This window comes from Ricinus communis, chromosome 4, assembly GCF_019578655.1.
Source record: "Ricinus communis isolate WT05 ecotype wild-type chromosome 4, ASM1957865v1, whole genome shotgun sequence".
Taxonomy (NCBI): domain Eukaryota; kingdom Viridiplantae; phylum Streptophyta; class Magnoliopsida; order Malpighiales; family Euphorbiaceae; genus Ricinus; species Ricinus communis.
This window is the reverse complement of record NC_063259.1, coordinates 30,902,977-30,917,368: the sequence shown is the minus strand read 5'-3', so window position 1 is coordinate 30,917,368 and position 14,392 is coordinate 30,902,977. Positions and strand designations below refer to the sequence as shown.

Here is a 14,392-nt window from a genome sequence, read left to right as displayed (position 1 = left end):
GTTTCTCTAAATAAGATTTTTAAAATTAAGAGAATGTAAAGAAAAAAGAAATTTTTGGAATATATTTTAAGATTAACAAAAAATATCATTTTAACTGTGTAAATTCTTTTTTTCCAAAACTACTATCTTTCAACGGTTTTACTAAAAAAATAAAAACTATAATTAAAAAAAAAATAAAGATAAAATCATCATATCTCTTATATTTTAACACTGCAAAAATGAAAAGAAAAAATATTGTAAATTTGATAAAAGAAATTGAGTATTTTTTATATTTTTGTAAAAAGAAAAGGGTACTTTTTTAAAACCCTTTTCTATCAATTGAAATCTTAAACAGAAGCTTAACTGTTTGTAACTTCACATCAAATGATGGAATTAAACGAAGTCAGAATACAATGGACGTGTGTTTCAATCAGCCTTCTATCTAACATTTAGAACTTGGGACACAACAGAACCATGGGCCGGCTTGTGGGCTAAGGTCTATTGATAATAATGGACCCAAGCATAAATGGTTAAACATTGGCCCGTAATGGTCCTTCAATAATTGTCGGACAAATTTTCTTTTCTTCTTTTCTATTTAAGTCCAACAATACGAATAGTTTTTTTCCAACGAAAATTTTCAATCCCATTTCAGCGTAGATTATTTAAGAAAAATAAATTAATTTTCACTTCATGATACATGTGATTGAATTTTATAATTATAAAAGATAGATTTTAATATTTTATTCAAATTAAAATATGTTTATTTTTTAATATTTAATACAAAATTTAAATATATAAATATAACAATCTTTTTATCTTTTCAACCAAAAGAAAAAAAGAAAGAAAAAGAAAAAGGTAAACATGACATGTTACTAGTTTTCTTTTCTTTTCTTTTTTTTGTTAGAAAATGACATGTTACTGGTTAAAGAAACGTGTTTCATTTAATTTTGAATTTTTGTTGAATAAACATCAAAGGGACCCAAAAAAGTGTTTTAGTTTGAGCACCGGAAAAGTTCTGAAATTGTCACCGCAGGAAATCCCTAATTGGCAATCATCGCTTCAAGAAAGAAGCAAAGCTATGAAATTAGCAGTAGAAGGCAACCGACGAGCTTTTCTTTTCTCCTTCTTATCTTACAATTTTATTCATAGTAACGATGGACAATGCGGCTTCATCTTTAGACTAAAAATGCCATTTCTATATTTTTCTTTCCTTTCCAGGCACTCAGAAATTTCAAGCCACTAATATAATAATTGTTAATTCTTACATGTAATTTCGAGCTTGTTTTGGAATTTTGGTCCATAATTTGTTGGATGCAGACCATGTTTAATTTCTTTAATTAAGACGACCAATCACTTGAAAAATTAAAATTAAAATGAGAAGTTGAAATAAATTATTAAAATAAAAAATAATATTAAAATATCTTAAAAAATTAAGTCGTGCTTTAATTTTTAAAATTTATACTATATAAATAGAATGCATAATTCTAAATTATCCAACCCCTGTTAAACACTATCCAAGAAGATTGAAGAAGATAAAAAGCAAAAGAGCATCAACCAAATATCATCATTGGTATGGTTTCTTTCTTCTTCTTTTTTGTGGGTAATGCATGCTTTTAATATGAAAGCATATATGCATACAGTACTTTACTGCAAGAATCAATTCGACCCACATAAATATTTAACATGGTTCTTTAGCCACGTGGTATTCTTTGATAAGTTATGGGCCCTTATCTATATACTTGATAAAAAAAAGCCAACGACCCAACTACATAATCATATTATTAGCCTATAAACTACTATCTAATGCAACAAAAGAACAAAAGAGTTGTTTAAAAATGGTTGTGGAACATATATAATGACACCCAACGAGGGTTAACAAAGAGAATTAATTAGGTCGAATATAAGATGAGTTGTCCTTACTGATCTCTTTTTCCTTTTAAAAAGAATTATGGTTGCTATCAAAAGTGCTTATACCATATCATTGATTCTAATTATCAATTAAATTAAGATGATGATTACGTGTGTGTGAAAGAGCATTTTGCAAAAAAGTACATATTTGATGATTTATTTTAGAGAGGGAGCGAATCAAATTAAGTGCACATTTTTTATTGTCCACGAGTGACATGATTGTGCACTATCATCTCACAAGGACATGCCACACGTTTTCGCTTCCTTAATCTAATTACATTTTTTATGTTATATATTTATTTATTTTTTGAATTTCAACTTCATTTTCATTGTACTTTAATAAAATATAAACTCGTGTTTAATATTCCGGTTGTGAAAAAATACTTTCAAAAAATATATAATTAAATATGTAAATTGAAAATATTTTAAATATCTTTTTCTTTTTCATTGAAATATAATAAATATAAACTTGGGTTTAATATGTGAAACAAAATATAATGAAAAAAAAGCAAGGATTTAAAAATATATGTCAAAAATAATAATTCATGCTTTTCTTTTACACCAAATGACCCAACAACTAAACTTACATTGAATAATTTGCCTATTTTTTATTAACCTTTCATTTATCAAGAAAAAGGAGAAAAGGAAAATCTGAGTAATAGTCACAGGACAGTGGGCGTATAACTATACATAAGACGCCATTTCCGTCCAAGCAAAGCAGAAGGAGCCTGCTGCAAAGAAAAACGAAAAATACAATTACTTTCTTGATTCTCTGTTTCCCGCTCTCACTCCATATATTAATAATCACACAAGACCCTAATATTCTATTATATTGCTAATTCATCTTTAGTAACAATACTGTATCTCACTCACATTAACACCAGTGACCAGGTATTATCATATCTCTGTCTCTCTTTTCTTTTTATGCCTTATGCAATCTTTTTTTTTTTAGTTGCATGATAACATCAATATTCTGTTTTATGCAAAATGTAATTTTTTTCCATTTCTTTTTTATTTCGTCAAAACATAATGACGTATTGCAGTGTATTTGCTGGCTTTCCTTTTTTTATGTCACTTTTAGTTAACCCTAATATTTCTGTTTGTTTCTCGAGAAAATCACTGATTGTATTATCATGGGGGAAAACGGGATTAAAAGCTTTAAGAGAGTAATTACTTGCTTGTTTTTCACTATTTTTCTTTTGTTTCTTGCCAACCAAACAGAGGTTCGTAAATTTCCTGCTGTTCTTTGTGGAATGATCTAGATGATTTTGACTATTTTCTTTTCAAACTGAGATTGCTTTTTTGCTTTGTTTTTTTTTTTTTCTTTTAGTTCTCTACAGAATCAAGTACAGGCGTGCAGGAATTCCTTTTTTTGTATTTTTTTATTTCATTCGCTTTTGACTTCTTGCCCTTTTTCTTCTTAAATTTCTATTTTCTATTTCAGATTTTTGAATGTTCTAATATTGTTGAAACTGGATAGCTTTTAGATTGTTTTATTTAAAGGACTTTTAGACTTCTTGAGTTATTGTGCTAAATCAAAGGTAATTCCTTTTTTAATCAGAGACTACTTTTGCATGATTAACACTTGCTTGATTAAGATTCTTGTGTTTTTAGTTGGTGCTATAAATTAATGTTTGTGATTTGGTTCCTTTAATAATCAGAGACTCTACTTTTGCAAGGTTAATGCTTGCTTAATTATGATTCTTGTGTTTTTAGTAGCAACTATGTCTAATAGTAGCCTGGATATTAGAGTTGTTATTTGGTTCCGTTGATCATTCTAGATCAAATCAGTTATTGGATCTTAAATTTCTTTATTCCTGTCTTTCTGGCGAAGATTCATCTTCTAACTTTATTTAGTTATAAACTGACTTTCCCTTTTCTTTTCTTTTTCAATGGGGGGTTCTGTTTCTATAAATTGAAAGCCTCTTGCTTCTTGTTGTTGTTGCACACCTCTGTGGGAGTTCCGGTAAATTTTACTTGTATTTGATTCCCCATCCTCTCTTTCTTTCTATGTGTATGCGGTCTTTTATTAGCATGTTATTTTCACATATGATTGCTGTCTTCTTGCGATGTTCAACTGGTGATGCATGAACTTACTGCAAAGACTTTGCATATATTATTGTGATTCAACATTTTCTTGAAGTTCGTCATGATTATATGTTGATATCTATTCAGAGACTGGAGCCAGAGAAGAAAAGGATAATCTATGGAGGACGGCGTAGGAAGAGGTTTGGAATGCCAGAGGACTATGGATGGGAAGGTGAATGATTGGAATGGCTCAGAGGATATTCCTTCTTGTTGCTTGAAGGCCAGGGCTTCTGCACCTGAGCTTGATGCTAAATGTCACTCTACAGTTGTTTCTGGGTGGTTCTCAGAATCTCAGTCTGGCTCTGGTCATTATCTTTAATTTTTTTTTAATATTTCTTTTACAGTGTAAATTCAGTTGGCATGTTTGATATCTTAATTGGATGTTTCTGACTTCTTTTCTCTTTGTTTATTACAGGTACAGCTAGCAAAAGGGTTTACTTCAACAACCCGATGTGGCCTGGTAAGCATTCTTCTCATATATTTACATATTTTAGGATTTCCATTTGCTGTGATTGAGGATTCATTTATCTCGCCCTTTCCCTTTTGAAATATATTTTATGAAATAGTAATTTCTAATCCCAAGTGCTAATTCTCTTTCATTTTGTAACTATACTTCCTGTTGAAATTAAGTAAAAAGTACTGCATATAAGAAGAAAACTGCAGGTAAATGTGTAACCTAATTAAGTGTTGACTAAGGAACTTTGGAGGTCACGTGTTCTGCTTCCTTCTTGTTGTTCACTTTGTAGTGTCCCCGCTTTCTTCTGTTTCTTAAAAATAAAACACATACTACTGACTAGTACTTTATTTGGGGATTTGTTTTTTTCCATTCTTTCTTATAAAATGAAACAGCATTATAATTATGATTGTTGTTGTTTGAGTGTTTGTTTGCAGGAGAAGCACATTCATTGGAGGTGAAGAACATTTTGTACAAGGGGAAGTCAGAGTATCAAGAGATCTTGGTTTTTGAGGTTTGCAATTTGCAACTATGCATACTTGAAAATTTTCTAGGAGCTGGCTTACGATCTGTTATTTTCTGTCTTATATATGTAGCTATATGACTTAGCTCATACTTGCTTTTCTGCAGTCATCTGCATATGGCAAAGTGCTTGTTCTTGACGGTATTGTCCAATTGACTGAGAAAGATGAGTGTGCCTACCAGGAGATGATAGTTCATCTTCCACTTTGTTCAATTCCGTCACCTAAATCTGTGAGCTTCATTTTTATTTTTTTCTGGTTTTAAAATTTCTATTTGGTGCATATTACAGCTTGTTCTGGCCTTAAACAGGAATAATTTGAAAAAGGGATTTAGACTCAACTAAAAGCCATGACATTGTCTTATTAATAGAAACCTGTTTGTAACTCCTACTGTAGCACCTTTTATTCAAATTCTATAACCTTTGTTCTTTTAGCAGGAAGCAAATTTTAGATCCGCTGTAAGTTTCTTATAGCAATCCCGTGTATAGTTTGGCTAGCTGCAAGGCCCTTCTTTTGCCCTATCAACTTGGTTTGCTATAAAAGTTTCAGTTCTAAGGCCTTCCATAATACTATCAAATTTTACTAGGTTTTCAATCTGGAATAATGACTCTATTTATACTGTTCGACTCTATTATTCGACAGTAAGTTTGCAGTTAAAATTTATGAATACTTCCAATAGGAAACCATATTAGTTCTTTCAAATAGCATATTTAGTATCTTAACTATGCATGTTCAACTTGTTCTGTTCTGGATTTATATATACTGTGATGTAGGTTCTGGTTGTTGGAGGCGGTGATGGCGGGGTTCTTAGAGAGATTTCTCGCCATAGTTCCGTGGAGCTCATTGATATATGTGAGATAGATAAGATGGTTATTGATGTAAGTGATGAAGTTTTCATGCTATCATATGTTCCTCATTCCATCTTTACCTCTTCCCTCTAAACTCAAACTCACTCTTCATTTGTTACTCTAGGTCTGTAAGGAATTCTTTCCAGAGCTATATGTTGGATTTGAGGACCCTCGAGTCCGACTTCATGTAGGTGATGGTATGATCAAACAGTTCTCTTTGCATATTTTTTATTTTTATGTATGAAATGGATTTATGTAATGTAAGGTCTTGAGTTATTGGTTCAAGTAAGACTTTAATCTATCTTCTCAATTGATTTTACTTCCTTGATCTGACAGCTGTAGAATTTCTCCGGCTTGCTCCTGTAGGGAAGTATGATGCAATTATTGTTGATTCATCAGACCCTGTAGGTATGCTCTAGAATTGAACTGTAGTGATTCTCTTATCTTCACTAGGAGTGGAACTGTAGCGATTCTCTTATCATCAATGAGTATACTTCTCTTGAGTTCCTGATTTTGGCTTTTATGCTGTTCCATGTAGAGTATCGGAAATTTATTTTCTAATACTCTTAAACAATTATGGTTGAAGGCTTAATAATGCATATAGAAATGTGTAATTACCTTTATATCGCCCATGGAATTCCTTTCTGGCTAGGTCCAGCTCAAGAGCTTGTAGAGAAGCCCTTCTTTCAGACAATAGCTAAAGCATTAAGGCCTGGCGGCGTCCTTTGTAACATGGCAGAAAGTATGTGGCTTCATACACATCTTATTCAGGATATGATCTCTATTTGCCTTGAAACATTCAAGGGTTCTGTCCACTATGCCTGGGCAAGTGTTCCGACATATCCAAGGTAACAACAGAACTCTATTTTCTTTTATTGATTCTTGAGGTCTGGGAAATGGTACATGTGCGTGCTTAAAGCATGTTCAGTTCAAGTATGGGTTTTAACACTTCACCTTGTGTTTCTAGAGTTCAAATTGATCTTTGAGGGGGAAATGACTCTTGTGCTTGTTGTGGGTATTCTGCCAGCTAGTGCTTCTGTAATAGATTAGCAGTCTGATAGATGAAATTGGAGTTTGTTAGGTGTAATATGCTGTGAATGGTTCTTTTGTTGTGATGCAGTGGGGTGATTGGATTTCTCATATGCTCAACAGAGGGGCCACCTGTTGATTTTTTGAATCCTGTTAATCCTATAGAGAAGTTAGAAGGGGCAGACAAGTATAAAAGAGAACTTCGATTCTATAACTCAGAGGTAGGAGCTCATGTCTTCAATTTTACTCTCATTGGTTGTGTGCTTCCTGTTTTAGCCGACATAAAACCTTTAGTTAGTATCTCTAATGAATGGTTAGGAGGTGCAGGTAATGTGATGTCTTAAATACAACTGCTATCAAAATCATTCCATGAGGAAGAAATGGGAAATAGTTTACATGTCAACGTCTAAAATGTAAAATGTTTTAAGTCTGTTTACTTTCGATAACTTCGACTGTACAATATTAGTGTAGCCGAGAGTTCAAATTTTGTGTCTTTAGTGCCTGGCTAGCTCTAATCAGTTAATTGATCGAACTTCTTTTTGTCGGGTTTTTTCTGGACAGATTCACTCGGCTGCATTTGCATTGCCAACGTTTTTGAAGAGAGAGGTGAGGTTGCTTCGTGATTCTCCAATAGGGGCAAAAGGAATCCACGTTTCCTAGTTATTGGAGTTCCATGATCAGTGGAACTACTGGGTAGACGGTTATTATACAGAATCTGCCTTAGAGACATGATAGCCATGATTTTATCGTGTCATATATTTACGGTTTCTCTGTCTCAGTATCTATAAAGTAAGTAGGTAGCAAGCAGATGAGTTATTAGTGTTAGCGACTGTAATGCTACTTATTTGTGTCACGGCCTATGAGCAGAATCTGATAAATATATAACACTTGCCTTGTCAACTACTACAGTTTATATTATTCAGTTGATAAATTAATATGTTTCTTATTAATAATAAGGATAACCATCGTGTAAAATCAAAAGTCATTATAAAATAATATTTAAACAAACAACTATTTGTTTTTTATTCAATCATCAGTTAATATAGTATTTTAAGCAAATTTTTACAAATTAAAGTAATAATACAATTCAATAATAAAATTATTAATATTTTATTTTTTATTATATATATATATATGTATTTTTTTTTAGTTTTAGGTATTTTATTTATTTTTATAAAAAATAAATAAATTTATTATTTGTTGTTGTTTAAAAACTCTTGAAAAAATTAACTGGACATCTCTCTCCGTTTCTCACCTTTTTCTGATAAAAGAAGAATTTCTCCCCTTTCTCTAAGAAAAGAAGAATAGAAGAATAAAAATGGAAATGAATGAGAAAAATTAAAATTTATCATTTTTATTCTTCTAATTTCCTCAGAAATAAATAAAAACTTTTAAGAAAATGGTGATTAAAATTGATAGAAAAAAAGAAGAAGAATAAGAACGTGAGATTATAAGAATAATGGAAAATATTTAAATTATTTTATTATTTAAAATTATTTCAGCAGTTTTAGCCGAATAAAATATGCACTCTTATAAAAAATCACCTAAATACTAAAATAGTAAAAATAAAAAAATTAAATACCAGGTTTATTATTTTTCTAATATATTTACAAAAAGTAAAACTCGAGTCTTTTTTACTTTGACTTTATTCTATAATAATAGAGGGGAATTTATAGTTAATTTCTTGCTGAACTATTTAAAAACCAAAAAGAAATTATATAAAGAAAAAAGAAAAAAGAAAAGTAGGTAAATGAGAAATAATATCAAAAAAAGAATAATAATATCGGAGGCGACGACTTTTCTAGGTACTGCCACGTATTGAATCTAGAGTGAATCTGGCACACGCCGTCCACACTCCTCTTTCTCATTTCTTTCTTTCTTTTGCCTCTCTATAGTTCTCGTCTCTACACAAAAGAATTCTAATAATTGATTAGCTCTCCCTGAAACAACATAAAAAGATCACAAATTTCCTATAGAAATAATTTGATAATTTCTAATCCTTTCTCTCTCGCCGTCTCTCGCTATAAAGGTACCATTCTTATAAATTCTTCTCCCTCTCTTAAACTCTGCACAAAATTCTTCAAATTGTCGATCTTTTTTTTTTTTTTTTTGGCAGGTCTTGTTTATGTCTGCTCACTTCTGGGGATTCTAGATGTCGCTTAATGCAATTTCAGCTCTTACATTCACAAGTCATTACCATGTAATTGCCTCCTTGTTTGCAACATGCACTTCTATTGTGATTAGGTTAATAAAATTACACAGTCCAGTTTAAGATACTTCTGAGATAACTCCTGTTTTGTAATGTATTATTTCTTTTGCTTTCTCAGGCTATTCAATCTGTTGATTTCTTAGGGTTTGTATTTTCCAACTTAAAGGTGAAGCCTTTTACAAATGTGTCCTGTAGACTTAATGGAAGGCAGCCCAGTTGCATTATTCAATTATTAGCTATTAAATCAAAGTCAACAACTTTGGCTTTTTCCATTCCCGATGAAAACGATTGGGGCAGCTTTCGTGGTTGCACTGATGATCATCAAATGGAACTTCCTCTGGAAGATGATGAGACTTCCAGTGTTTCGGAGGATGCCAGAGTTGTTTCTTCTGTTTCAGAAGCTAGCCTTGCTCATACGGTTGAGCTTCTGGGGAGACAAGGAAGCTTACTTGATAAATTAAAGGCCATTAAATTGCATATCTTAGCTTCGGAGCAATGGAATGCTTCTAAACTTCAATTGTGTCACAAGTATGTTTTATTGCTTTGAGATACAGTTATCCTTTAACTCATGGTCCTATGCATTATGTTGAGTACATGTCAGCTAGGGGCGATTGTGTGGTCTAGTCTGAAACGTTTCACCGTCAGATTACGTTGTGGACCACATTAGACCAATGAATGAGTGTGTAGTTTAATAATTTCACAAGATTGTTGTAATAGATTCATGCATATGCCTTGCTGTGACAGAAATCAGATAATTCCATGCCTTTTCTTCCCATAATTGCTTGAAAGCAGAACCATGCCTTTTTAAGTGAGGATATAATTTTCCATGCTATTAGCGTATTTCTTTAAATATTCTGCTATTGAAATTCCCCATCTATTTGTCATGCTGAAATAACCTTGTGGTACATTTATCATTGGACTATTTACTATTTGCAATGATTGCTGCATCATCGTGTTTATAAATTGTACCAGAGGTGTGATATGCTCTTACGCCATACTGAGACCTCACCTTTAGTGTTCTAGATGCACATCTTTTCTCAATTTATCAAAATTGTCCTTTCTAAAAAAAACAAGAAAAAGAATATCTTATATTATGAGCACCATCTAATCTCTCTTTTTCTATGTTAGCAGAAATTACTTGGCTAGTGCAAATAACTTGATTCATTATCTGGCATTGAGATGCCTTGATGTCGAGCAGCTGAAGTATGATCTCTCTTTGATTGGTCTTCTGAATTTGGAGACTATCAATTCACATGTCCTTGCAAGTCTTACTGCAAGTATTCAAGTATTGGAGAACTCAAACACTGATCCTCGAAAACCTGATGAAAACATCGATGGAGGCATTTTCTCTCATAAAAGATTAAACCAACAAGAGTTTGCAGCCTTTACAATACAAACAATGAGGAAGAAGGTATTCTCTAACAGAGAGTTGTTGTTGGGCCAACTGGAAGATGGTAGAACTACTCATATCATGGTAACGGTTGGGGAGGAAGCTATTGAGAGTGAAGCGTTTATTACTGAGCTCATGAAGGCAGGGGCCTCAATTATTCGTATCAACTGTGCACATGGAAGTCCTAGTACTTGGAGTGAGATAATCAGAAGAGTAAGAGAGAGTTCTCAAATGCTAGAAAAACCTTGTCGAGTTCTCATGGATTTAGCTGGACCAAAGCTCCGAACAGGAAAGCTGAAGCCTGGTCCAGCTGTGATGAAAATATCCCCTAAAAAATCTGCTGCTGGAAATGTAATCTTTCCTGCTCAAGTTTGGCTGTCACACAAAGAAGCAGGTCCTCCTCCTTCTCATTTTTCTACCAATGCAGTTTTATTCTTAGATGACCAAGAATTTCTTACTAAGCTTGAGGTAGGTGACAGTTTAAGATTTTCTGATGCTAGAGGGAAAAAAAGGAGACTCAAGATTTCTGGAAAGTTTCATGTTTTTTCTGGAACTGGATATGTGGCGGAGTGTACTAGCACTGCTTATGTTCAGTCAGGAACACAACTGTTTATGAAGGGAAAGAAAAGCAGGTCTCCTGTTGGAGAGGTGGTTGATGTCCCAGTGACTGAGCCATTTGTCAGACTGAAAGTTGGGGACCTACTGATTATATCACGAGGCAGTGCTTCTAAAGAAGATGAACTATCTGTATCCACAAGTGGCACTCATAGGCTTACTTGTTCCTCTGGGTACCTATTTGATTCAGTGAAACCTGGTGAGCCAATTGCTTTTGATGACGGGAAGATTTGGGGAGTTATCCAAGGAACAAGTATATCAGAGATCACAGTTTCAATCACTCATGCCGGTCCTAAAGGCACGAAACTTGGATCCGAAAAATCCATAAACATCCCAGAGAGCACTGTTCAGTACGAGGGGCTTACTTCAAAGGATCTTATGGATCTTGAGTTCATAGCTGCTCATGCTGACATGTTAGGTATTTCTTTTGTCCGAGATGCTCATGATATTACTATGCTCCGCCAAGAATTGGAGAGACGGAAACTTGAAAATCTTGGGATTGTATTGAAGATTGAGACAAAGAGTGGTTTTGAAACATTGCCTTTATTGCTGTTGGAGGCGATGAAGTCTCCAAATCCATTGGGAGTCATGATTGCTAGAGGAGATCTTGCGGTGGAGTGTGGGTGGGAAAGGCTGGCTGATATGCAGGAAGAAATTATCTCTCTTTGCGATGCTGCACATGTACCAGTCATTTGGGCAACTCAGGTCTTGGAGTCGCTCGTAAAGTCTGGTGTCCCCACTCGAGCAGAAATCACTGATGCAGCCAATGGAAGGAGGTAATATGTCCTTCATGCCATCATTTCAATTATTGATAAATGAGATTAGCTTCTTAAAGTTTGTCAGATTGTCTTTCCTTCATGTCTGTATTGCTAATTGCTATAAAGTATTTAAGCATGTTGCTATCATAGGACCAACATCCAGAATTTCACCTGGCCTTGTGTTTTCTAGTAATGGCTCTCCGCATATTTATTTAAAGATTTCTCTGATATGGCTCAACAAGATACCTGAGGTGCCTTTATCTCATCGTGACAGGGTAAGCTGTATAATGCTGAATAAAGGGAAACACATTGCGGGAGCTGTTTCAACTTTAGACAAAATCCTCCATTCGAACTCCACGAAGATGAAAACAGAATTGAAGTCCATTTTACTCTGCAGCCACCTCTTCTGATTTTTATCAGTTTCACCATTTTATTGGGGATTTTAAGCTCCCATTCTTCGTATAATTCGCAGCTGACTTGAATTTGAGACACCCAAGATCAGCATCCATAACTACAACATTTTGTAAGTATCTTTTGATCGAGGTGGTGCATTTATCTAGAGTTAATATCTGTAAATTTTGATCACGAAATTCAACGGTGATTGATGTCATAATGATACAAATTAAACAGCCCAGTGATAGTAGCTAGCACAATAAACTGTAGTTTCTTTTCAATTTTCAAAAATATATGGGAGTTGGGAGATGCACCAAACGCAAAATAAAGTCACCCTGAGATTGCAATAATTTAGAAATCGTTTTAGAAACAATATAGGACGAATTTATTGTTTCAACTAGGTCCTGAATCGCAATGCAAGCGAACTTTCGGAATTACAAAAGACAACATGGTCATAATTAGAAGTTTATAACCCATCTCGAGTGCAAAAAATCTATAGCATTTTGAACCCAATATATATATATATACTCATATATAACCTAATGGATCATGTAATAGCCTTTAGTGTGCTTTTTCTATTTTTCTTTCTGTTTTATAATAATTATCTTTTCTTCCTTACCCAATTAAACTAAAACTCATATTTTTACTCGTTGTAACTTCTGCATTTTCTTTCTGCAAAATTTGGGAAAGATTAAGAAAAAGAGAAGGAAAAAAAATCGAATAATCTAATGGAATTATAGAGCAAAAACCTAGAGACTGAAAAACGCTACACTGAAGCTTCAAATGTTCAAAAATAAACTAACTAACATCCCCTTTCGCGCTTTTTAACATTAATGACTCTCCGGGTGTGTCCTTTTTAAGTAGCTGGTCGTTGAAAATGATGGGAGAAGATCCGTTGTCGTCTAAATTCCATTATGGACGGCAAGAAAAGGCGGCAGGAAACAAATCCTTGTCGTCTGAATTTCCTGACAATTTTCTTTTTTGCATCCATTGCCGTTTGAGAAGCTGATGAGTTAGCAACGGAGGAAGAAGACAACAACAAGAAAATTGATAAACGTTTTATGGAGATGAAGAGGACGTCATCTCTTCACCTGAAGTTGAGTACAGGCTTATTATAGGTCGGTAAATAGAAAGTGATTTACGATCAAAACTTGCATCAGTTCTAATGGTGTTAAATAGGAGATTCATGCTTTTAAAATGAACTTCTGGTGCATTTTCTGAATCTCATTTGTTACATGTGTTTTTACCATATACAAGATACTATGAATTACATAAACCTCACTATGCCAAACCCCAGTTCCATTTCTTTGTTGGCTGAACTCTGAAATAATTCTAATTTTACTTGCTACACAACAACTTAAGTATAGTTCGTCAACTGTAAAATCAGGTTCCACAGGCTTCTGAAGTAGCAGCAATGGAACCTTGCCTTGCGAGTGCTGGTACGCGGTGGAGCTCGAAGTATATTAGCAGCAAATCTCGAGGGATATGTGGTGGCTGTTAAGCTCGGCGGTTTCCCGATTGTCTTGGATGCTTCTTGCAACCTATTCTCCTGTGGACGGGGAAACTCCTCGAGCTTCTTTTTTCTATTCCTTTCGCCATGCACCTTGAATATATATGTGTACAGCATGCTACCCAAGTTCTGCCTTGCTGCGAGTAAAACATAAGAGCGTGTTCTGTCTTGCCTGCCCCGAAGCAGCTGGAATTGAGAGGTAACCAATTTAGGTCATCGGCTGAAAAAGGAAAAAGCTTCAGCTTCAGTAAGGCATTGAACAGTTCTTGTTGAGGTAGGAAGGTTAAATGAGGGTGTGAGGATCTAGGGTCCACGTCAGCATACGTTGAAGAAGCAAGTTCTTCCACCATTGGTGCTAATAATAGGTTCTAGCCTGGCGCGCATAATGAAGATTGAAGAGCATCTCATCAACTGGGAGTCCCTAGCTATACCCTGTGCTTGAGACGATCATAGATTGGATCTGGTAGTATGCTGAGTCATTTGAACTATTAACTGATAAGCACAAAAGCTAACACTAGCATCCGCATAGAAGGGCGAAGCTACCAATGGTCTATTCTGTGAAAGCCATCTCATATTAGTTTATCAACTCAATTAAGACTTGAATCCGGCTCGTTTACTTTATTTTCTCATGTTAATTGACATTCAAGTTATTGAAATTCAAAGGCGAAGAAATCCAATAATCTGGTAGCC

At 34.0% G+C, this 14,392-nt stretch overlaps 2 protein-coding genes across 9 annotated transcripts; both read left to right on the top strand.

Moving 5' to 3' along the window:
* The first annotated feature begins 2,509 nt into the window (after positions 1-2,509).
* Positions 2,510-7,730, top strand: LOC8274370 (spermine synthase). 5 transcript variants are annotated; one of them, XM_002513525.3, is made up of 12 exons: positions 2,512-2,778; positions 3,810-3,853; positions 4,063-4,280; positions 4,391-4,435; positions 4,867-4,943; positions 5,060-5,182; positions 5,724-5,828; positions 5,923-5,995; positions 6,135-6,206; positions 6,451-6,646; positions 6,919-7,048; positions 7,389-7,730. In XM_002513525.3, the coding sequence occupies exons 3-12, from the start codon at positions 4,094-4,096 to the stop codon at positions 7,485-7,487; spliced, it is 1,107 nt and encodes a 368-aa protein (XP_002513571.2). In that variant the 5' UTR covers positions 2,512-2,778; positions 3,810-3,853; positions 4,063-4,093; the 3' UTR covers positions 7,488-7,730. The 5 variants fall into 5 exon arrangements, with proteins under 5 accessions (XP_015571353.2, XP_002513571.2, XP_015571351.2 ...); XM_048373269.1 differs by lacking the exons at positions 2,512-2,778; positions 3,810-3,853 and adding exons at positions 2,872-3,110; positions 3,218-3,428; XM_015715867.2 differs by lacking the exon at positions 3,810-3,853 and having other exon boundaries at positions 2,510-2,778; positions 6,457-6,646.
* A 769-nt stretch (positions 7,731-8,499) lies between these two features.
* Positions 8,500-14,305, top strand: LOC8274371 (plastidial pyruvate kinase 4, chloroplastic). 4 transcript variants are annotated; one of them, XR_007215421.1, is made up of 7 exons: positions 8,500-8,856; positions 8,944-9,027; positions 9,155-9,564; positions 10,168-11,817; positions 12,074-12,322; positions 13,198-13,310; positions 13,580-14,305. XR_007215421.1 is itself a non-coding variant. In XM_002513526.4 (5 exons), the coding sequence occupies exons 2-5, from the start codon at positions 8,980-8,982 to the stop codon at positions 12,207-12,209; spliced, it is 2,244 nt and encodes a 747-aa protein (XP_002513572.2). In that variant the 5' UTR covers positions 8,500-8,856; positions 8,944-8,979; the 3' UTR covers positions 12,210-12,473. The 4 variants fall into 4 exon arrangements, 2 of the variants coding, with proteins under 2 accessions (XP_002513572.2, XP_048228554.1); XR_007215422.1 differs by lacking the exon at positions 13,198-13,310; XM_002513526.4 differs by lacking the exons at positions 13,198-13,310; positions 13,580-14,305 and having other exon boundaries at positions 12,074-12,473.
* Positions 14,306-14,392: the final 87 nt, after the last annotated feature.